General features: G+C 37.2%; 1 protein-coding gene across 3 annotated transcripts in view; it reads right to left on the bottom strand.

Annotated features, from left to right (window-relative positions):
* The window catches only part of LOC128998039 (trafficking protein particle complex subunit 12), a 53,825-nt gene that overhangs the window by 13,320 nt on the left and 15,170 nt on the right, over nt 1-25,335 (bottom strand). For all 3 annotated transcript variants that reach the window (XM_054423982.1, XM_054423980.1, XM_054423981.1), the window contains exons 3-6: nt 18,133-18,252; nt 16,928-17,038; nt 14,779-15,030; nt 1,032-1,178 (exon numbers count right to left, since the gene is read on the bottom strand). In XM_054423982.1, coding sequence (XP_054279957.1) covers nt 1,032-1,178; nt 14,779-15,030; nt 16,928-17,038; nt 18,133-18,252 — 630 coding nt within the window. The remainder of the gene's footprint in view (nt 1-1,031; nt 1,179-14,778; nt 15,031-16,927; nt 17,039-18,132; nt 18,253-25,335) is intronic.

The following is a 25,335-nucleotide window of genomic DNA, read 5'->3' as shown; positions in this document are numbered from 1 at the left end:
TCTGATTTCTGATTTCATTATTTAAGGCGCCTTTCCTATTAAATGTTTTTTAAAATTTATAAATCAGATGGCAGTAGGCACCCTAGTTAGTGTTAATAGTTCACGCTCTTTTCAATACCTCAGCATGTAGCAACACTTTATTTCACTGGGTTTACTCAGACTATTGAGGGTGCGCTCTGGGGATAGCCCAACTCCGCGCGGTGGTCAAATTTAAGCCGAGGAAAAGTTTTATGGCCCCCGAAGGGTCCAGTCCCCACGCGGTGGTCACTTTTAGTGTATAGTTTAACTCTGCGCGGTGGCCACATCTAATCTCTACGCTACCCTGTTGTGCTTTCGTATGAGATATGATGTGTTTAATATAAAATATTCTATATATGTTACACTTTTATTTGTTCATAGCTACTTTATTCATGTGACAGGTTAGGTTTGGTTAGGTTAGGTTAGATTAGGTAAATTCAAATGAAACATAAGTATTATATTTTGTACTAATTAACTTTATTTTATTAGTTACTGCAGTTTCGTACAGTTCTAAATTATGTACATTTATAATAATTTCAAACTTCAAATATAAACTCACAGCCGTCAGGGCTGTGAGAGCCAAAATTGACCACCGCGCGGAGTTGGGATAAGCCCTGCGCTCTACCTCAGCTCGGATTTCTCAATACGAGGTTGCAGAACGCCAATGCCCCTATAAAATTGCATTGATGAAGAGCGCTTGCAAACCTTTCGAATCTGGGTGATTACATCGTAATCCTTAAAGTTTTTAATAAACTAACTGCAGATTCTTGTTTTTAAGAATCTATTGGACTTCCTCAGTTAATTGTTTTTTTTCTAAAACCTATGATAAAAAACGTGTATTTTAACTATTTTATCAACCTTCGAGCCCAACATTGTGTCTACTCAAAACTTTAAAAAATGTATTTTTTTATAAAATAGACATACTTAAATCAATGAATCCCTGGAACCAAACAGATTGTAATACTTATGTTTTAATGGACTAACAATGAGATATCATGTGTCTACATATCAACCTTAATTTCCAATGCCACATTGATAGTTGCTATAAGCACTCGGTTCTCTCGGGTTTTCCATAACCTTATGGATTCAGCTCTGTCTAACGCACTCAATTCCAGCTGACTCCCATCCTCACTTCTGCCACTTTCTAAATGATTTTGAATCTGGAAAAAATAATATAAAATAAAATAATCTCTTAATTTCTCTAAAAACATAGGCAGCTATATTGAAAATATTGTACAGTAAAAAAATTAAATTAAGTAAAATTGGTCCTTAACGGCATTCACTTAATGTGAAAAGTTGTCGAATGTTAAGAGGTGTTCTATCTATCTACAATGTATGTGCAACTCCTAGAAATTTTGTTTGCAGAGGTTGGTAGCCTATTTTAACCTTGCAATTGCCCGTTCTCAGAGAGCTCAGCTCTGGGCATGGAACCAAAGTAAAAAGAGTTATTTGTGCAACAAGTGAGCAAAATGTCACTTAATTAAACTTGTGTGACGGCCTGGCATATTTGCCTCATTTTGTTGTAATTTGTTAACTTTGAGCTTAAGCTGATTGGCCTTACTCCCTAAACCTGGCCCGTTGGCTGTCACCGAATATTTGCTAGGTTGATGTGTCAACCGTATTTAGCAATATTGTATTTTATTCAACTCCATATAAGTCTCCAAGTGAACCTTGAAACTCATATTCCAATTCATTTCATCACTTTGTAACCCTACAATAATCCTAACCAGACGTCGTGGCTTGGCCGGATATGCCTTGGAATGTGCTGCATTTGCATGCACGTGTGCCGCGATAAACAATGTTACACTTCTAGACTCGGTTCCTCGCTTCAGTTAGTTTCATTAATGACAGTTGTGATCGTTTGGCTGCAGCACCAGACGGGCGAGTAAATTATGGGCTGAGCGCTCAGCGTGCGCTGATTGGCCGATGACGGTCATGTGACCACGCTGACGCTTCCACTTGGGCGATGCTGAAGTCTCAGATCGCGCCGGAATGTAGCGAACGACGGTAATGTCCGCCGCGCGCGGTCTCGCGCCCTTTCTTTTATCCTTACTCTTTTCTTTTAGTCCGTGTACGTTTTTAAATTCATTATTGTAATTCGTATGTTATTCGGTTAGTCGCGATTTGATTTGTAAATTGTAATGTCTTATTTTTTATCGATGAAATTGTTAAAGATTAATTTTTTTAAGTAATAAAGTGTTAGCTGATCCCTACTCGCTTGTTTTAATATTCGTTCTTCCTGCTCCCAACCGCTACGAAGACTACAAGAGAGGCTGGTGTGACATCTGGTGTCAGCTGGTGGGGTGACTGCGACAATGTCACCTAAAGGTAAGTGGAATTAGTGATTTGCTTGATCAAATTATTTTACTCATAATAATTTTCAAAATTTAAAGTTTAGATGTTTCTGGAATAAAACGTGTTTAAATCGATTAAAAGTAAAATAAGAATCATTTTCGTGAAATTTTCGTGAAGAAAGAGTTATTTTTCGATTTATTAGGTAATTTTGAAGTAAATAGAATATTTTGTTCGTAAACTTATTTCGCCATTGTACACGTGATCTAGGATGCATTGGGTCTCTTCCCCCCTCCCACAGTGTTGCACTCTGCTGGTGCTGTTGTCGTGTCAGAGTTGTCGTGCGTTGTATGTTGCGTTGTGAGTGAAGACGCCATATTGGAATATTTTGTCAGATTGTTGGTGAACAATGATTGGTAATAGATACTTGATTAAAAGTTGCTAGTATAAGGAGTAAGAAAGAAAGGGAATACAGAAATAATTATTGTGGGAGGATGGGAAGCAAAATTTCGAAAATTAAAATGTTTTTGTACTTGTGAAAATTAAAAGTGGATGCGTTCTGCATCGATTCAAGACGGCCGCCGGGTTGGCTTGCTGTCAGGTTGTCAGTGTCCATCCGCGGGATTTTATCCCGGAAAAAGGGAATTTTTATACCTCGAGTGGGATAAATGCGGGATTATTTTTAATTGTTGTGGGGAAATACCGCTTGTCGTTAAAGTGATTGAAAAACGGAATTACGTTGTTGACGTGAATATTATGAATCACTAATGGAATATTATGGTGTTAGGCCTACTGTTGTTAAATAATTAGCAGGAGAAATTGGGAGAAAAACAAATCGTTGTAAAACATTTGAGATTGGCTTACTAACATGCATGTAGGCTAGTGGTGATTTACTAACTTAGTCTAAAGTTAACTTAAGTGGATTGAACTTGAAAGTGAGTTGGATGGTAAAGCCTGGGCGTTAATGGAGGAGCCAATAACTAAAATGGATTTTAAATGAATTGGACCCAATGGAGTTAAAATGTTTGAAAATTTTTAATTTATTGGTAACAGTGGTTTACTGAAAGTTTGTTTTACTGGATATAGTGACAGCATTACCTGCTTACTCCATTAATCAGGACAAAGGGCCCAACTCACTTGACAGTTCTGATAGCCTTAAGTATTATAAAAATAAGAACTGGATTTTGTACTTTATGATAATTGGACTTAGGAAATTTCCTGGAATCTTACCAGTGATATTGTGTAATCGTAAAATAATTTGGGGAAATAAATTATTTGATGTAGGCCTGCACTATCTATTGATTAGGGAAAGACGGATTAATGATAATCTTTGAAAATTTTGGTTAATTACTTTGAAAAACCGAGAAGGGTAAAGCGAGAATTAATTGTTTTTATGTGATGCGTCGATGAAAAATTACCTGGTTTCCATTATTTAGTCCTTGTCTGAGTAGGCAATGGGGTCATGCGTTTTGAATTTGTTTTTTTAAATTACTGAGTAAAAAGTTGTACCTGGAAAAGTGTTGTCATTGGCGGGATTTTTGTCCCCGCATCGGGATTTTCCCAGCATTGGGATTTTTCAAACTGTGGCAGGGATGAAACGGGTTTTTATCCCTCCATAGGGATTTGTTTTGATTTTTGTGGGATAAAGGGAATTTAAATTTAAATTTCCTTATGGAATGGGGATTTTTTTTACTGACTTAGGTGGGGATTTAATTAGGGATTTTTATTTTTTTTTAGACTGCGAATTGAACGCTGAATATTCGAAAGTGAAACTAGGGCTAAAGCTATTTTTTTGTGGAATTCTTGTTAATTTGTGGATAGTCATTTGTTCATAGCTTGCGTTTATTTTTAATTTGGGTCGGGTTAATTTATGTCCGTTGCGACTTCACACTTGTTTTGTTTTGTTGGAGCCAGTGTCGCGACTCACCCCGACCCCCCGACCTCCTTTGTCCTCTGGTGGGACTTGGGTCTCATTGAACTCCCCGTAGTTGTTCTTTTCTCAGGTTCCATGGGCGCTTGGTGGTGCGTCTGTTCTCCGTGTCCATATTTCTCTTCTTTTCCCAAACACTCGTCCATGATCATAAGAAGTTCGTTCAGTTCTACATTCTGATCAGAGCACTGCTTGTTCAGGTGGTGCGGTGGTGTAAGGAGCGTAGCGATGCGATGGTGAGTTCGCATTCTTCCTCTCTTACGTGAGGTGTTCTCTTTTCTTTTTCCAGGTGGTGCGTTGGTGTAAGGAGCGTAGCGATGCGATGGTGAATTCGCATACTTCCTCTCTTACGTGAGGTGTTCTCTTTCTTTCCCAGGTGGAGGTGCAGGTGCTCCTTTCTTTCTTTTCTTAGAGTCCCCGGGGGACCGAGTCGTTGGGTCCCACATGATGGAACCGGGGTGGTTGCTGGGTTGGGAGAGTTGTTTGACACTGTGCTGCCGTATCGGGTTTTCTTGTTTTAAATTGGTTAATTGATAACTTGTGGGTTTTGGAAGTTTTTTTTTGTTGCTTATCTAATGTTTTTTTTGTAAACGTAGGTTCCGGTATGTTAGGTCTTCCAATGGGCTAAGGGAGACGTCACACTGGGCCGTGGATAATCCCTCGCCAGAGGAAGCTGTCGTGAAAAATTGGAGGAACCCTTGATTGGTTAAAAATAAACTGTCAAGCTGATGTTAGTAAAAAGAATAAATGTTTGTTATTTAGATAAATTGGTTAGTAGTTTATGATAATTATATGTAAATGTGCACTGGATAATTATTTTTGTTTGTTATACAGAACAGTTTTATATAGGAGTGTAAGCCAGACCTTGCTGTCTCTGTTGACTGGGACACATGGAGACTCCTTGCTGCGGACCTGCTGTTGGAGTAGCAGCTCAACACAGTCCCACTGTGATGGATCTGGTTTGATTAGTGTATAAGTCAGTAAAATAACCCAAATTGGTACCTCTAATTGGCCCTGAACTGAGTTGGGGTTGTTGAATTATGCTCGCTTTAGCCTTGTTGTAAAAGTAGATGAAATATAGGACTTCGCGGGGGAAGAATTATGTCGAAAATGTGAAAAATTATGAAACAGTTAGGAAAATTTTATTTTGAAAGGAAGTATATCAAGTATATTTCTGGTGTAGTTTTGGCTGACCGTGGGTCAGTGGATTGGCTCTTAGCCTGGAAATTTTGTGCATTGGAAGCATGCCCCATTCGGATATGGGCATCGTTCAATGGTGAGTGGTCAGTGAGGTGGAGGTGTGGTCTGAGCCTCAGGTGTTTGGCCACGTTTGGGATTGCCTTGCTTGCCGCGCGGTATTACATCAGGCATGGTAACATGCTAAATTCCCTGTGGACTAGGTCCAGGTGTCGTGGAAGTGTTGTGGTTTTTTTTGGTGGGGGACCGTTTATTAAGTCGAAGTCACAAAGTAAGCATGAGCTCCATTAAAGACTCTGCAAATTTGTACTGTTGAGTTAGGCCTGTTCATTTGGCAGCAATTAACTCGTGTGGGACCCTGAGAGTCCTGGTAAGGATGGTGTTTTTTTTTATAAATGTTGGCGAGAAATCTTTCTGCCGGTGGTCCCCCTGTAACTCGGGTGTAAGAGTGTTTTTGCTCGTACCTGCGTACGCTTGCCTAGCCTAACTTGCTAGCAGCTACCAGTTGTACTTGAGCGTGGAGGGGAGTGGAAAGAGAGCGTCCCCTGAGCCTAATGTGTTTAGTGCTGTAAGTGTAAGAGTGTTTTTGCTCGTACCTGCGTACGCTTGACTAGCCTAACTTGCTAGCAGCTACCAGTTGTACTTGAGCGTGGAGGGGAGTGGAAAGAGAGCGTCCCCTGAGCCTAATGTGTTTAGTGCTGTAAGTGTAAGAGTGTTTTTGCTCGTACCTGCGTACGCTTGACTAGCCTAACTTGCTAGCAGCTACCAGTTGTACTTGAGCGTGGAGGGGAGTGGAAAGAGAGCGTCCCCTGAGCCTAATGTGTTTAGTGCTGTGAGTGTGAGAGTACTCTTGCTCGTACCTGCGTACGCCTGCCTGGCCTAACTTGCTGGCAGCTGCCAGTTGTACTTGAGCTGTAGGGGAGAGTGGTGAGAGTTTCCCCTGGAGAAAGTGACACGTGTCATGTTGATGTGAATTGTGAGATCTCACGTCAGAACCATGGGTAGTTTGGTTACTGATAGTTGTAGAACGCCTGCCTGATTTATTAGCAGCGTTCTCTGGTGAATTCGAGCGTGGAATTAGTGACGATTGTTGTCTGTCTTCTGTTAAGGTGGAGAGTACGAGTTGCTGACCTGCTCCATGACGGCCTGGAGGGTAGCGAGCTGCAACCATGGCCTACGCAGACAGGGCCACTACTCATGTGAGGGGGGCTGACAACAACGGAAACGTCTGGCGGAGACCAGGAGGTTCCAGTGGCAGGTTTCAACTATAAACCAGTCACGAGTCACTGTTGGAGTGAATAGCGCTATTGAGGATAGACTGAGGTGATCACCGAACCCTGAAGGTAAATGGTACCATGTTCCAAACGAGCTCGACTTCAAGTTACCGGGAAACGCGGCGGGAAGACTTTTATACGGAAAGCAAGACACTAAAACGAAATAGTGCGCCTGCAAGAGCGTGAATTCGCGAAAGAGTAGTGTGATGATTCGGAAAATTGGTTAACGCTAATGTGTTACTTATTTACAGGAGATCTCCTATGGACAACTTTACTTAGGTTGATCTAGGTAGTTGATAAGTGTTGTGACTGTCGATTTGTTCTTATGTTATTATGTTATCGGTTATGTGTGGTGGTTATTTTTGTTAGGTCTTTGGTTGTTTCAATGACGAAGGACCTGGGCGATTGTAATGTTATCGCGGAATACTAGGCTCCTATATTGGTTGTTGTAAAGAGTGCTCAACTTTTAGTTTAAAAAAAAAAAAAAATCTTTTAGCTCTTGACCCGTGCGTCTGGTATTTAATTAAATGTCTGAAATTAATGGATATTTCCACCTGTAGAGCTGGAATGGAGGAGCTACGAGAAGGTTCAAACAGCGCTGTTTCCCACTAACTTCCCTATACCCTTTTCCTAACCCACCCGAATAAATAGGCTGGATCGTAGACTCGTCCATAACAGTTAGTTTTGAAAGTTAAAATTGCAAATAATCAGTAATATGTTAAAGAATTTAACTGGCATAAGCCTGGAAGGGCCTTGTTTAGAGAATAGCCGGCTCTCTAACCCTGGCTAGTGAGCACTCCTAGAAACGTTAAGTTTTCTGGTCTAAGTAACTACAGCAGTAGTTGGGTTAAAATGTTGTGTCGTGGGTTGTTTGTGTAGTTGTGTTTACTCTTATGTTAGTGAGTTGGATAAAGGTTAATGTAAAAAGGGGCAAGTAGACTGGTCATGCACAGGGGTGACTGAGTAATGGATCGACCCCAAGTGAAAGCTCGTGCGGCTTCTCCGGAGCGAGTGAGTAGCGTTCGAAATTTAAACCAATGCGCTGAGCGCACACATTATGTTTGTGACTATGGATATAAATGATAGCGTTCGGTACGCCTTACCTATGAATGATATAGTAAAATTAAAATCATGAGTTAAAAGTTTGTTGACAGTCTGCTGGTCCGCGGTGTGTGATTAAATCGCTGTGAAAGTAGTTTGCGGAAAGTGCAATCGTAAGTTTTTTTTTGTTAATTAGTTTATATTTTGTTTTGTGAATTGGGGCATTAATCCAATTTGAGTCATTGATGCTGTGTGCTAAGGTTAAATGTTTGATAAGGATAGGTACATGTAAGGTGTATGTTAAGTGTTAGGGATACATGTGGTATCACCGTTGGGATTAATAGGCGTTAGGTTGATTAATGTCGGGTCGTAGATTTAACAAGGCATGATGAATTTTTCGTGAAATGTTTTCTTTGTTAAAGTTTAGTATGAGGGGTTAAGTTTTACTAAGTTATATTACCTTTTATGTTGTTGTATCTTGTAAATTTTAACTGTGAGTTCTTTTTGTTCAATACGGTAATTGATCCAGGTGTCTTGTTTTGTATTTAGTGCAATAAGTGTTTTTTTTTTTTGGGGGTTACCGTTGTCCTGATTGATGGTCAAGTGGACCATGTAGTTAAGTTTTTTTTTTCTTTGTAGTAATTTACTTAAGTAATCTTTGTAAATTCGGAAGGACTATTAATCGTAATGTGTTGGAAAATTGTTTAGTACTTTTGTTATTGTATTCGAAGAAAAGAGTAAGAGACGTATTATCAAAATTCGAGGGGGGTTTAAATTTTTGGGAATAGATAAAATTTAAATCCGCCCAAGCCACATGACAGATACCTTCCAAAAACCTTTCCAAATCTTGGCATAACTTGGAGACAGAGAAAGCTATGTCGACAGAATTTGTATAATGTACTTCAGTAGATTGAAGCTGCGGCAGAGGGCCCAGTTGGAAGGGCAGGCTGCATGCCGAGGACGGCATGAACTTGAGGTGGGGGGAGTGTGACGGCCTGGCATATTTGCCTCATTTTGTTGTAATTTGTTAACTTTGAGCTTAAGCTGATTGGCCTTACTCCCTAAACCTGGCCCGTTGGCTGTCACCGAATATTTGCTAGGTTGATGTGTCAACCGTATTTAGCAATATTGTATTTTATTCAACTCCATATAAGTCTCCAAGTGAACCTTGAAACTCATATTCCAATTCATTTCATCACTTTGTAACCCTACAATAATCCTAACCAGACGTCGTGGCTTGGCCGGATATGCCTTGGAATGTGCTGAATTTGCATGCACGTGTGCCGCGATAAACAATGTTACACTTCTAGACTCGGTTCCTCGCTTCAGTTAGTTTCATTAATGACAGTTGTGATCGTTTGGCTGCAGCACCAGACGGGCGAGTAAATTATGGGCTGAGCGCTCAGCGTGCGCTGATTGGCCGATGACGGTCATGTGACCACGCTGACGCTTCCACTTGGGCGATGCTGAAGTCTCAAATCGCGCCGGAATGTAGCGAACGACGGTAATGTCCGCCGCGCGCGGTCTCGCGCCCTTTCTTTTATCCTTACTCTTTTCTTTTAGTCCGTGTACGTTTTTAAATTCATTATTGTAATTCGTATGTTATTCGGTTAGTCGCGATTTGATTTGTAAATTGTAATGTCTTATTTTTAATCGATGAAATTGTTAAAGATTAATTTTTTTAAGTAATAAAGTGTTAGCTGATCCCTACTCGCTTGTTTTAATATTCGTTCTTCCTGCTCCCAACCGCTACGAAGACTACAAGAGAGGCTGCTGTGACACTTGCACAGTGTGTAAATTTTATGGAGTAAAAAAATACACTATGCACACTAGTGATGGTCAAAACCAGAAATTTTGAATCTTAAAACCGAAACTTAAAAATCAAATCCTGAATCTCAAAACCTAATCGCGAAACTTTTTACTATCTAGATAGGCCTAAAGGTTATAGGCATAGAAATAAAAGAACACAGGTAACAATAAAATGTTTATTATGCAATCAACACTGAAATAAGTGTTGAATACAACCCTGACCCTAACATAATAATATGAATGTGACTAACAATGAAATTTTGAATTTGTATGGGAATTTGCTTTGCCTTAGAGATGTGTTGAAAATGCAGGTGATATTTGGAAGTATAGAAAAATTGTCCTTAATAAAGCGAATTGGAATACTATCAGATCCAATAGCATTACGGTGAATACGTCAAATAGATTTCAGAACACCAGACTGCAGTACAGGTCTGAAAGTTAACATAGGATATCCTAATTCTTGTACAGGGGAGTTTCTTAACTCAGTTATGTAACTTGATTGATACTTTGACCAAAGGAAGAAAAGAAAGCGTTTAATTCATTGAGATGAATATTGACTCTCTGTGCGTCAGGTTGTTTCCCAAGCCCAGATTGCAAACATGATTTCATTGTTCTAACTTCTTACGGGAATTCAAAACGTTTCTCAAATGCTGATTTTAAAATTGAATTGAGAATCTAATAATGTGATTGAATGGCAATTTACCTGTACGATTTGTGTTAAAATACAAGTTTAATTTGTTTTCTTAAAACAGCTTTTATGTAGGTTTTTTTATGTGCGTGTATGTGTGTGTTGTGTGTCTTCGTTGCGTTACATTCTGACGAGTCCTGGATTAACAAATTAAGGTGAGTGAAGCCCACAAGCTCATCAATACAGTTTAATAAACCTCGCCTAAAAACATGTCTTTAAAAAATAGGATTGTGGATTAATGGATTATACAAACATAATCTATTTCCCTTCCCATTTTCGCTCTCAAAACATTACACAATATCTATCAATGACCTGTTAAGAAAAGAACAATGAAAATTCTGCTCTCAGGAAATTAAAAGGGGATGTCATACTCCCGTCTGATAAAGGTGGTGCTGTAGTTGTGATGAACACACAAGATTACAAGAATAAAATAGCTGACCTTATCAATGGAGGACAATACAAAAAACTTGATCGTGATCCAACAAACATAATCCAGAATAGAATTAAATACCCCCGCCGCAGCAAACCTGCAGACTAAGCGAATTTCAACTTGTCTGATTACATTTTTACCAAAATATTTCCATAAATAAGACATATTTATTCCCAATTTAAATAACATTAGATTTAACAAGTGCTTAGGTTTGCTGCTACGGGGAAGGTAAAAAGTGTTTTTTTTACCATATGTCAATAGTAAAGGATGAAATAAATGAATTTGCCAAATTTTATCAACATAGCCTATATATATATAAACAAGTAAACTACAACAGTTTTCATTTTCTCCATAAGAATAACATAAGAATTTTAAATTACACTTTTTTTTAATTTTCTCTGTGACCGTTAGGCATACAACAGCGCTTCAATATACTAAATTATTTTTTTTTAAGCTCTACAAAATGGTTGAGAAAGAAATTGCAAATTTTTTTGTTTTTAGGGTAAAAAATGGGAAAACCCCATTTTTACCCCATAAAACCCCCCCCATAAACCCCTGTTCCCATGGTCCGATTATGCTGGTTCGCGAACTCGTTCGAATAAACGTAGGTTTACACGTTTGTACCAAATTTCATCAAAATCGGATCATTTTTGCTCGAGTTATCGCGCTAACGGACACATATATAAATATATATATATATGAATTTGAACGGATGGTGTTTTTGGTCTCTGGGGACCTCAAAACGAAAAAGTAAATCGGTCCCGGGTCTAGGTCTTACCATGAGACCTACGGTAATAGCTTATTCCCTATATGGGAAATTCGCTAAAAGGAACTGGCCAAGATTAAACCTCTCGTCACAGATCGCACATTTTTTCAACTAAGCCCACAATTTAGTAAAGCTCCACATTTGTATGGCCTTCCCAAATTGCATAAACCAGGCATTCCTCTGCGTCCGATAGTAAGTGCAATTGACTCACCTTACTACGAACTATCTAGGTTCCTCTTCTTACCATTGCTGACACCTTACTTTGGTCAATCTGATAGTTTTATAAGAGACTCAACAGATTTTATTGACAAAATAAACCCACACAAACCCAGCAATAGCACTATCCTCGTCAGCTTTGATGTGACAAACTTATTCCCTAACGTTCCGATCAACCCTTGTTTGACAATTGTGAGGGTAAAGCTTGAAAACGATGTCAATCTAGAAGACAAAACCAAGATCCCCATATCCAACATTATGGAACTACTAACAGTCTGTACTAAGTCAAACCACTTTCAAGTTGAAAATGAATTTTTTGAGCAAACCCAGGGTATGGCGATGGGCGGGGTTCTAAGCCCCATTTTAAGCAATATTTTTATGAATAGATTTGAGCAGGATGCAATTAGATAATTTCAAACCAAACCAAGAATCTGGCTAGCTATGTAGATGATGTGTTTTGTATGTGGGAGGATTCAATGGAAGAGCTTATGAAATTTAAAGACCACCTAAATAATCAATTAGACTCCATACAATTCACTATTGAACTTGAAAAAGACAATAGGTTACCATTTTTAGACGTGCTAGTTGAGAAATTGGATCAAGGCTGGCTTACTAGCGTCTACCGAAAACCCACTGCTACAGGACAATATCTAAACTTTGCTTCCAATCACCCAACTCATGTCAAAACAGGCTTGGCTATCGGTCTTATCAAACGGGCTAAATCCATTTGCAGCAACGACAACATTAAAACAGAACTAGACAGTATAAAACAAAATTTAAAGAACTGTGGCTATCCCCAATCTATTTTTAATAAGGCCCTAAACAAAGTAAATAACTCCAGAGAATTGGAACCCACCACCGAGGAAAACCCCATTACTACTGTTTGTATACCATATGTTAAAAATGTCTCAGAAAAATTAAGGCGTATAAATTCAAAATACAAAATTCGTACCGTTTTCAAAAGTAAAGATACATTTCATAGCCGTCTAACCAAACTAAAACCCGAAAATGAACAGCAAAATACAAAAAATATTGTTTATAAAATTCCTTGTTCGTGTGGTAGAAACTACGTAGGGCAAACGTCAAGGCCAGTGAAGGTGAGGATTAATGAACACATTAAAAAGGTTAAAAATAAAGATAGGTATGACTCGAAAATCTGTGAACATGCATTAGAGACAAATCATACAGTAAAATGGGATTCCAGCAAAATTCTATACAAAGAACCGGATTGGAGGAAACGGAACATGGCAGAGTCGCTATTTATGGCTATTGAAGACGAGCCTCTATCACGACCATCGGTGGACATTAGTGCTGTTTATTTACAAGTAATTAAAGAAGAACTACTGAACTAGAACAGCTGAGAGACAAGGCCAAGGATGTCAAAGGCTTATCTACAATAACCAGTACGTCCACCAACCCCCCTGCCCTCCCTCCCTCACCAGGAACAGCTGATCCGGCAGTCGTGGTTAGGTGTTCAGCTCGTGTACACGAGAGAAAAAAGTTTTTAATTCCCTGAGGAAGCGGGACGTTATTTTTGGTCCCGTGAAACGTCGGAGTAAATCCAAGGACGATTTTTTATGTGCGTGTATGTGTGTGTTGTGTGTCTTCGTTGTGTTACATTGACGAGTCCTGGATTAACAAATTAAGGTGAGTGAAGCCCACAAGCTGATCAATACAGTTTAATCCACAATGTCAGTAGTGATGTTTGACGACAGATGACAGATATTGTGCAATGTTTTGAGGTTAAGAGGGGAAAGGAAAGGGAATTATGTTTGTATCCACAACGTCACTAGCGAAGGCAGACAACCAATGACCTTGGCAGGAGATTTGCGGCGTATGTTCTATTGTCAACAATAATAATGACACTATTTCGGGGTGTTGGCAGTTTCAGTTTGAGTTTCGAATCTCTAAACTTTCCGATCAAATCTCAAAACTGAAACTTTTCCTAAGAATCGGTGGTTTCGAGATTCGGTTTCAACACATCACTATTGCACAAAAATTGCAAATTATATTATAATATGAGAAAACTTACTTCAGCAGTAACAAAATATAATATAACATAATTTAATACAACGATGTTTAACAATACAATTACAAACGTTTTTACAACATTGAGGTTGTGTTTTTTTTTTTTTTTTTTTACTGAGCTCCGTTAATTTTTTTACAACATTAAAGGTGTAGAGATGACAGAATAAACCATGACATTGCCAACTTCAAAACTCAGCAAATGAAAACTACTTTCTCTTCGTATACTGTACTGTTAAAAAAGAAAAATCTTGTGCATTGCAAAACTTTGACAATCTAAAATATTTTGTATTGACGCATGTACTATTCTCCCACGAATATGTAAATAAAGAGCATTGTCTATTGTCTATTGTCTATTGTTAATCATCTCCATGAATTCATTATTACCTTTTTTAACAAAACTTATTTTTTCCTACAGTTACCTAACAATGTACATGTTCTCTCACTGATTTGAGAAAGCAAAGTGGCCAATTCGCTCATCAGTGAAACATTGTCATGTTAACATGTTAACATTGTCTCACTCTAATTACTTTGTCTCACTCCAGATTTGCAACGTGAAGACACGTTTCTTTACCAATTTATTTGTTTTATGGTAACTGTAGGAAAAATATAATGTGCAACTCGAGTGCAAAGTGCAATCGATAACTAACTAGTTGCACAAATAACTATTGATGATGGTTTTTTATAACATTTTACATGATAGAATTAATTTAATCTACCATTTAATCTACTATTTAATTTAATATGTCCTGTTACTGCTGATAATTATTACAGGGCTGCGTTAAGGGACAGTGGAGCCCTGGGCAAACCCAAAAGCAGTGCCCCCAATTTTTCCTAGTGCAGGCAGGCGGTGGTTGAGGGGCACCCGGTGGGCGCCCCCAAACCTTCGGTGCCCCTGGCCATATGCCCAGTCTGCCCGATTATAAAAGTGGGCCTGAATTATTATGTTTAAATAAGCCCAATAAAAAAAAATCCAAACAACACTACACGCAAAGTAAAATATTGAGAAATCACTGAAATCAGCTGTTTTCAAACTAATTCTGGTGAGCGAAATGCCCCTTTTTGTGATAACTGTAGACAAAATGCTTTTACCTTGCGAACCGTAGCAAGCACAGAGAACAGCCGTTGAAGTGCCTCGTGGTGACGATTGCAGTGACTTGGTAGCGAGGCTAGCAGTAACCTCATCTGGAATGGAATCATCGTACCCATCCTACCTCCATACAATTCAGGATAGAACTGGTAGTAGAGGTCTGGCCTATCACAGTCCCACCACACTGCAGCTTCTGTGTCGGCGATGTTCAACTCTCGCAACTTTACCAGTAGTGATAATCTTGTGAACCACAGCTGTGACGGACAGTAGTAAGTAACAAAGGACTAGGAGGATAGCAGGCTAACCTGAATGCAAAAGAGTCCAATCTGGCACAAGAAACACAATTATATTTTTAACTATACGCAAAACATTGATGGTATTTTCAACTAAGGAAGGTATGATTTTTTCATCTCAGTGACAGTGAAATATTCTATCCTATCTAATGTTTTTTGTTTGGTGAAGTGTTGTGTTTGCCAGTTTGGTTTCTTTCCCATTCAGTTAATCCTGCTATCCTCACGAAAAATCCTAATAACCTAGGCCCTTAAGTGCACTATGTTACATCCTTAAGGAAGGTATGAGTTGAAGAAAAAATGCTACAACTACCCAGAATAAATCAGCCTCCTTGTTCTGCAAAAGTTAGGATCGTTTTCCTCATTTTGATTTACTGTCATCATTTTAAGTTCTTTTCATGATATTACTAGTAGCACTTTCTCTTCAACTAACTCCTTCCTTAGTTAACAATGCTGTCAGTGACAGTAAAATATTCTAACGATGTATTAAGTGTAAATTATGAGTTTCTCTTTCCCATTCAGACAACCCTGCTATCCTCACAAACAGGGCCGTAGCAAGGGAAAATGTTGGTGAAACTAAGAAATTTGCACACATCAAAGGGGTTGTGTGTGGGGGGATTTTTCTTGAAAAAATACAGTAATGTGCAAATTAGTGAGTTCTAAACTTTTTAATCATGTTTATTTCACTGCAGTATTTCTAAAAGACAAATTTTTAGGTTTGATTTTTGATGTTTTATCCAAAATCGTGAACCTCTCCCGCAGTCACTGAGATGTTATCATCAACTCCTGAATTTGTGGCATTTCCATAAGATATCATCATTGTCAAATCAAGAACATTTACCGCGATTGCAGAAACATAATTATTGTCACCAGTCGGTCATATTAGCGAAATCGTGAACATTTTCTGCGGTTGCAGAGACATCATCGTCATCACTCGCTACAAGGCAAAATCGCTGACGGTTGGAATGAATAATGCCGAATTAAATGTTATCCCACCCCAAAGACAGGAATACATGTTTTTCGCAAAAATTTCCCGAAATGTTAGGATTCATCCATCTCTATTTAAAACACAATAATAGTAGGCCTCACCTCACCACCCCTAGCTACAGCCAAAATATATTATATTAGCTTTATATGACACCCGCTCACCAGGGTGAATGGATGAGAAGACATCTTTGTTAATGACTAAGATCAGCTGATTCTTTAGCCAGCTCGGTCCAGTTTCAAACCATTAAAAAGGAGTTTGGCTTTTCTCGGGATCAAATTGGCAAACTTCTGTATACAGTAGAACCTCGCTAATCCGTCATCTACGGGACCGGGAGCATGGTCGGAACAGCAAAAAGGTCGGATTATCAGAGGAATGCGTTTATTGACATAAAAACGTAGTAAAACTGTATTTTGAACAGACCACGGATAACTGATAACCACGGTTAATCCAACATGACATAAAACAGTTATTTTCAACTCATAAACTAAATGGACGTTAATGTAATAATTTGCATATTCCATCATAAAAATACAATTAGCTCTAGCAATCGTGTAAATCGGATCGGTACAACGTAAATAAAAGGTTGTGAGTTTTATTTATCATAATAGAATATATATTTTGCATGTTTGACAGTTCCACTTTTTGTAGCTTAATTCTCCTTGGTTCAAATACTATATAAACTCATTTTTTGTTCTCATAAGAGGCTTTTCAGCAAAAGTTAAGATCGCTTTTCTTATTTTGATTTTATATTATCTTTTTAATTTCTTTTCAATATTAAGACACATCAAATGTGGCTAGAGTTTACTACAGATATTTGTGGACTTATCTTTAACCCTAATTTCTATGATTGCATTCTATTAGCTTAAGACTCACTTGTATTGAGTGAACAGTGTGTTTACTGGGCATTCCAGCTTTGCCTACACCCTGTCCGTAAATGTTGAGGAGACGTCCAGTTAGATTGACAGCAGCTCTGTAGAATTCTCCCTATAAAAGTACCAAAGATTAACAGTACCAAAGATCTACTGGGGAGTGGGAATGACCAATACAGTCAACTCCACTAATCTATCATTGATTTAAGGATTTGTTTACACTGAATAATTCTTCCAGTGTGTTCAGCATAGTTTAGCTTATGTGGTGAAGTTGTTAGGCAATAGGTTGAATTATAATTCATATTCCTGGATTTAGATTTGTAAAGTACTGCTGGGATAGTTCAAGAGTGAATAACGTCTAGCGGCGAAACCCAGAGTTGCTCGTCGGGTCAAAAAGCGATGGAGAATTATGTTTGAAAAAAACAATTGAAAGCAATCCTTGTAGGTAGCTTGAATATTTTGTTTGGAAATGTTTTGATTTGGTCGTTGGGGTGGTGGTACGTAAAATTTCACTAACTCGACCATTAGTGGGCCGAGAGATTGTCGAGTTTGGAGGTAGACGAGTTATTTTAAATGGGTTTTAATAAATGAATAGGTCGAGTAATTGACTAATTTTACTTTCTCCCCCATACATAGTATATTATGGAGAAAGAGTCAAAATCTTTTATCTGCCCGCAACTCCCGAATCTTTTACTATCGACTTGTAACTGTATAAAACCATGTTTTTTAGTGATTGAATGTGTTTGAACTAAAATATAAACTTTTAAAGGTATTTCGGTTGATATTGTTGTCTCCCTTATCATATCTTTCCAATACAGACAGGGCCGGATTTCCAAATAGGCCTATGGGCGCAAGCTCCCAGGGGGCGCGCGGCTGAGTGGAAAAAAATGTTTTTTTATATGTGGAAATAAAATTAAATAGCCATAACCTAGGCCTAACATATTTTTTGAATTTATTTTCAAAAATTCTGGCTAAGTGATTGAACTAGTATTTTAGTTCAAAAGGGTCTACTGCGATGTCATATGATAAACCTATTACATTTAAACAAAAGGAAAAAAAGACACTCAATGTGAATGTGTATCCAGGATAATTTCTTTGAATAAGTTCAAAATTTTGGTTGCAAATTTTAATTTAAATATATTTTAATACTTGTAAAAAAATTTATTTTATTTGTTCTAATGGTGATTTTTTAGAGTGTGTTAAGTTTACCTGTGTCAACTCTCGCAGGCCCCTCTCATCTTGTGTAACGTCATTAACGGTGAGGACTTTGCGGTGAGCTGCCTCTGCTTCACCCAGTGTATTCAACACAAGCTGTCCCACATTGTCAACCTTAGCAAGAACAAAGTGCTTTTAATACAGTTGATCAAAGTTCATCCTTTTGAAAACCTCAACAGAGTTTAGTTTATATGTACTAGAATGTATCGTGCATGTAAAAAATAATCAGGATAAATTTTAATTACAATGTGAAACACATAAATACAATACCAGAAATGAAAATAATATAGTTTTACCAAAACACAACCTAGAAATGTACAAAACTAAGCCCTCATACTCTGGTGTGATGTTTTTAAAGCTGCTAGCCAAATAAATAAAAGATATTAATGGTATTAAAAAGTTAAGACAAAAACTCAAAGAATTTTTTGTAGAAAAGCCCATCATCTAATCTATAGATGAACTGTTTATGAACGTATACAGCTATATATAGTTTTATTTTCTTTATTGTTTTGCTTAGGTAAAGTATTTGTAAATAGTATTTATAAGCTTACACTATTTATTGTATGTTTTGTCAGGGGTGCCCATCCCCCCCAAGGCTTATGATGCAAATTCCCCCCCAAACTGGCTAAGACCTGTCCTACCAAAATCTGTCGTGGAGTTCTGAGTCCACCATCCTACCATCCACCTCCGTAAATTTTGATGGTACAAATGACAATGTTTGCTATGCATATTTCAATATTTGGTACTTATTATACTTATATTGAAATGCTGGTCAAAATCTTTAGAAATATAATTCAACTATACTCCATAGTTGGATGTCATTCACTGGCTTTTAACTCAGATAAGTGGTAAGAAAATATCAAGCGACATACACGTCTCAAAATACCGTAAAAGTATTCAAACGGTTTCAATTTTATTTCAATAATAATTTAGTTATTTAAAATATAGGCTACAATACATTTGTATCCCTAACTATAATTAAAGTGAATAGGCTAAAGACGATTACAGCATGTCACATGGTACTGTAGCAAAGCAAATAAAGCATTTTATTGACGTTGAAGTTACATAAAAGATATATTTTTTCAAAAATGCTTTGATTTTGGACAGACATCTTTACCTAAGCTCAATAACACTTAACTGCTAAAACCTTTCGTTAATAAAACACAAACCTAATTCAATAATTCACCAATGTGAATAAAGCAACGTAACGAAGTGACTATTCGCACGTCAAAATGCTCCACTTCCCGTTCCCGTTCCAGATCCAGTTACAGTATTCAGTTACAGTTCCAGGTATTACAAAATAATGCAAAGGGAATTTTCAGAACGTTCAGTTACTGAAGCCATTTAGGACATTTAGACAGCAGTGCCCATTTGAAATAAAGCTTCGAGTTTCTGAAAATGGAGAAACTCTTGACGTTGTTACTTATATTGATCAGCACTCACACATTCTCGCCATGAGGTAAATAGGCCTATTTAGAAATAGGTATTTGTTATATTTTACCAAATGTCATTTTTTTAATAGGACTAATCTTTTGTTAGATTAACCTATATAAATTTAAAGAACAAAAAATTTATATAGGCCTACGTTATATATTTTGTAATATTTTGTATATTACAAATTTAGCTCTGTTGTTACTTGGGCAAAAATAAAATATATTGATTAGGCCTATTAGTCAGGTTGGGTAGCAGGAAAATATTTCAGTTCTGGCAGAGAGGCTGCAATTTTAGGTGGTTATAGTATACAAGTTTCTGAACCTAAAACCACCCAGACCCCAATTTTTAAGGACCTCGGTCGTCCGTAATGCCGTCATCAAAATGGCGGCCGTAAGAGGATGCTGGGTCCCCATGAATTGGCTATAACGACCGAATGCCTGAACCGATTTCAATGAAATTTGGCACACAAGTGCTTGAATACATTATCTCGGCCTGGGTTGAAAATGGTCAAGTTTCATCAAGTCATTTCAAAATGGTGGCTGTTCAAAACTAAAAAAAATTATGTGGAAAATAATTGTGAATTGTTTTATACAGGGTGAGTTTTAAATGAGTTCCCCCCCCCCCTACTTTTTTATACATTTCTTAATCTATCAACTTTAAACCATGTCAGATCATTCTAGTGTAGCAAGTACTTCATTTTGACTGGGTTTAAATTTTTGGCCGCCATCTTGGATCCGCCATTTTGGATAAAAAGTTATTTTTTCAAATGTTAAGGTAGGGTTGTGACCCACTGTTTCAAACAAGACTTTTACGCTGAATACGATGCTGCAATCTGTTTAAAAAAATGTTGATCCATTCTAAAGTTATGAGAACTTTTTATAACTTTATTTTTAGTCCATTATAACATTGTGCATTTACAAACTAAGGCCATAATCTCAAAATAGTGCTAGATAAAGATAAGTGGACACCACCATTCATTGTTGGCCTATTTTCACTCAGTTATGACGGATGTATTTTTTTCAGCCGCCATCTTGGATCCGCCATTTTGAAGTATGATAAATTATTTTAAATATGAAGGTGGTGTTGTGACCCTTCATTGTGAACTACTTTTTATGTTGAATTCAATGCCGCAATCAGTTTTTCATTGTCATATTTGGTTTTTGAAATATTGGCATTTTAAATCAAAATAATTGTTATATTTTATCAAGAAAGCTTGATAACAAAATACGGATAAAATAAAACCCAGTCAAAATGAAGTACTCGCTACTCTCATACATACATAGATCGATACTTAGATCGATCATTGTCAGATAATCCAATCATTTTACCCAGTTAAAATGGTCTCACGCTAAAAGCTTCAATCTCTTTTGGTTAATATAACCCTAAAATAAGGTAACTGTCATTTGCTTATAACATCATTATATATTATGAAATCAAGTTACACCTTATATCATTCATTATAATTCATTCCAATCTATTATATCAATACTGGAGTTTAGTTTTTAATGTGATTTAATTGTTTACGTTTGATACAAAATTTTAAAATTGATTATAAGATTTTACATTATTTTTCTTACTATTATGGCACAATAGTTCAATAGTTTAATAATACACATTTGCAGACAGGAGACAGATGCAATGACTATGCTGTGTGACACTGCTCATGATAATTTAGATAAATCATTTGACTGCTTAGAGTTAAGTTCCATTTCAGAATATTCTGGTTTTTATGATCACGGTGCTGGGGCGGATAGTTTATGTATTTTTCAAACCAATATTAGAAGTTTCAATAAAAACTCTGATGAGTTGCTAGTTTATTTAAATGATTTTATTGCTTCTCTAGATGTCATAGTGTTGACAGAGTGTTGGCTGGGGGAGGGAGGGGAGGGAACCGGTTTGGACGGATTTGACATGCACCAGACTGATACACACAAAAACAAAAATGACGGAGTCATTGTTTACACTAACAAACGACTTTCTGCTACGGCAACACAGGTTACTTTGGGAGATGTTTACGGGTTGAGTATAGCTTTTTCGTTTGATAAAAAACAAATGTTAATACTTGCAGTTTACCGTACCTTTGATAGTAACCCAGATTGTTTTGTGAATGAAATTGAAAAACATTTTAACAGAATCAATAAAAATGTAAACTGTATTTTTATGGGAGACATTAATTTTGACTTAATTAGAAGAGATTGTATAACTGAAAAATATTTGGATTGTCTATTGGGAGGTGGGTTTGTACAATGTATTGATAAACCTACAAGAGTGTCTGGGGTATCGGAGAGCTGCTTGGATCACATTTTTGTGAAATATAATGATGAATGCAATATCAAATCAGCTGTAATTCAAACGACCATCACCGATCACTACAGTACTGGCCTTACTATCACTAAACCCACTACGACACAACCTGCTTACTCGGCACAAGACACTACACCACACACGTACATAGACCATGCGTTACTATCATACCTACTGACACATTCTAACTGGGCCCCTGTTTTAAACTCAAACGACATTAATTTTTGTTCTAGCCATTTTAGTAATATAATTGTTAATTGTATAAATTCTTCAAAGAAATCAGTTGGTAACAAATCAACAAGGCTCAATAAACTCAAACCATGGATAACCGTTGACTTAATCAGACAGATCAGATTTAGAGATAAAATCAGCAAACGAGTAAAAAGACAACTCTTTAATTTAGAATTGAAACATTTTTACCATAATTTAAAGAGAAATGTTAATACTAACTTAAAGCAAACAAAACGGAATTATTACCGATCAAAACTTAATGAAGCATCTAAGAATCCCAAGAAGCTATGGGGATTAATCAATGAACTGGCTGGCAGGGTAAATAAAAAAGAACCGTTTCCTATTGAAAAATTTGTTTCTAGCTCACAATCTCCGATTTCTACATCATACAAACGAGTAGCAGATGAGTTCAATGGATTCTTTTCTGGAGTAGGTAAATCACTCGCTGACGCAATTGATTATAGTGGGGACCCAGTTATGAATGACTCCGACTACCGCCTTGATTGCGACTTTACGATTCAACCAATCACTGAACTAGATCTCCGGCGCTATGTCTTCAGTTTAAGGGGAGGGTCTGCTCCGGGCTATGATGGTGTATCGGCCGACGTCATAAAAAATAATTTTAATATTTTGTGGGAGCCACTTTTACATATAGTTAACTTGAGTATCACCACAGGATCCTTCCCAGAATGTCTTAAATTAGCCAAAGTATTTCCTCTATACAAATCAAATGACATCACAAATAAAACTAATTACCGACCAATCTCCTTGCTTAGTGTTTTTACTAAGGTGATTGAAAGAGTGGTGAAAGACCAATTAGTTACTTACTTACAAATCAATAACATACTCAGTGAGCGTCAGTACGGGTTTCGTCAGGACAAAAATATTTCAGATGCGTTGTTCGATATTAATAAAGAATTAAATTCTGCGATTTCAGAAAAAAATCATCCATTATTAATTTTTCTTGATTTAAAAAAAGCATTTGATTCTGTTGACCGTTCAAAATTATTGAGAAAAATGGAAGACATTGGTATTCACGGCAACTCACTTGCATGGTTCCAAAGCTACCTTTGTAACAGATCACAACTTGTTTCCATTAATGACATTACTAGTAATGTATTGCCAGTAGACTATGGTGTGGTCCAAGGCAGCAACCTTGGTCCAGTTTTATTCTTAATTTATATAAATAATATTTCCAGACTAAACATTTTTGGTCAAATCTTTTTATTTGCCGATGACAGCCTAATTTTCCTGCAAGGAAAAACCTGGCCCGAGGTGTATGACAAAGCCACACACGATCTCATGATAATTAAGAAGTGGTTAAATCAAAATGTTCTTTCATTAAATGTTTCTAAGACAAAATTCATGCCTATTTCTATTAGCAAGAGTACAGACTTCAATTTAGCCAATTTAACAATCCACGAATGTGACGATTATCAAAGTAATTCTTGTAGATGTGAAAGTATAGAAAAGGTAAACTCTTATAAATACCTAGGTGTATTATTTGATGAACGATTAAAATGGATAGATCACGTTAATTATGTTAGAAATAAAATTAGGAAATTAATTTTTGCTTTCAAACACATGAGAGAAGTTTTGACGGTTAAGGAATTAAAAATGGCTTACTTTGCTTTTGTTCAATCATTACTTTCGTTTGGTATTATAGCTTGGGGCGGCTGTTATAGGAGTACCTTGGAGCCATTAAATATTGCTCAAAAATCAATTTTAAAAATAGGATTTGGGAAATGCAAACGTTACGCGACTGACGCTTTATTTAAAGAAATAGGAGTCCTCTCTATTCGCCAGTTGTATGTGAAATCAATATTAATAAACATCCATAAAAATTACAATAACATTTTTCAAAATATTTCACATTTATATAATACAAGATATTCTTCTAGAGTTGGAATCACCACAATTCAAGTGAATTATACTTTTTCTACGACTAATTCATACTATGTTTCACACTTAGTCTATCGTAACATATGTAACATTTTTAAGGATTTCAAATTTTTTGAATGTGACTCTTTAAAGGTATTTAAATTCCGCGTCAATGATTTCCTTTTCAGTTTAAATATTGACGAGGCCGATTCTATTATCACGGCGGACTACCGGCGCACCTGATCCGACCTTTGCACTGACTGACCTTGGCACTTTGTTTGGACTGTCCGCAGTCGAATTACTACTTTCTACTCCACTCATACCCAACAATCCACTCATCACTCTCCACTCTCTTCACCACCACCATTACACACGAAACTCACACACACACACACACACACACACACATACGGGGTTTTACCGCATACTCGCAAACACCTAATTGTGGCATCTTTCAAACTGCGGCCACCAGTAGATGAAGGAAGGTGGTAGAAACATGTGTGCATCGATATTTTTAATGAACACTCCATTTTAACATCTAACATTCCAGTTTTTAATTGTGGCACCTTGCCACAAACCGGTATATATAAACAGTGTGTGGACAGGATGCCACTAATGCGTTGTAGCGCTTGAGCGGTGTGTTCGCCCCCCCCTACTTCTCGCGTGCGCTGTTGCCAGTTCTCCGTTCTAGTTCCTTCATTCCGTTCTGTATTCATGTGGCTATGCCCTAGCCGCTGTAGCTCATTGCCCGAGCTCCTCACGTCCTCTTTTATTAGTGTAACCATTTTTTTACATGCAGTTTTTCCATGCTCCAATAATTTTGAAAATTTAAAGTCAATGGACCAAATGAAATGTGAGGATTACATAAAACTACATGCTATGTCGTTGATATTTTACCGTCACATTATATGTATGGTTTACGAACTTAGATACTTGGATTAAAGGCCTTAATGTGCTGGGTAAATTATCTGTTTCATGGGAATATAAAAGAAATTTACCTTAAAATACACAATAATAGTGACTCTGTTTTTTCTGTATGCATATAATTAATTCATGGTAATGCAAAAGTATGTGTAACGAATTTTTCACCACACTTAGATGTTTTAGCTGTTTTACATACGTTAATTGGTGGCTGAAAGTTATGTTTTCCTGACCATGGCAGCTGTCATCGACATATAGGGGCCGAGCAGGCGTTTACATCCCTAGGGCCGCAAAATCACTTGTTCGCTTATTAACTTAAAAGATTAATGTATATTAAATGCACAAGCTGTATCCATGGCATTGCAATAATAGACTTGTTTTTTGTCACAGCTGCCTAGACAACTATTTATTGTTATTTTTGATTTT

Source organism: Macrosteles quadrilineatus, unplaced genomic scaffold, assembly GCF_028750875.1.
Source record: "Macrosteles quadrilineatus isolate MER2022 unplaced genomic scaffold, UCM_ALF_1.0 Scaffold_7__1_contigs__length_78375512, whole genome shotgun sequence".
Taxonomy (NCBI): Eukaryota; Metazoa; Arthropoda; class Insecta; order Hemiptera; family Cicadellidae; genus Macrosteles; species Macrosteles quadrilineatus.
Note: the sequence above shows the minus strand (reverse complement) of the source record. Positions and strands in the feature narration are given on the sequence as shown.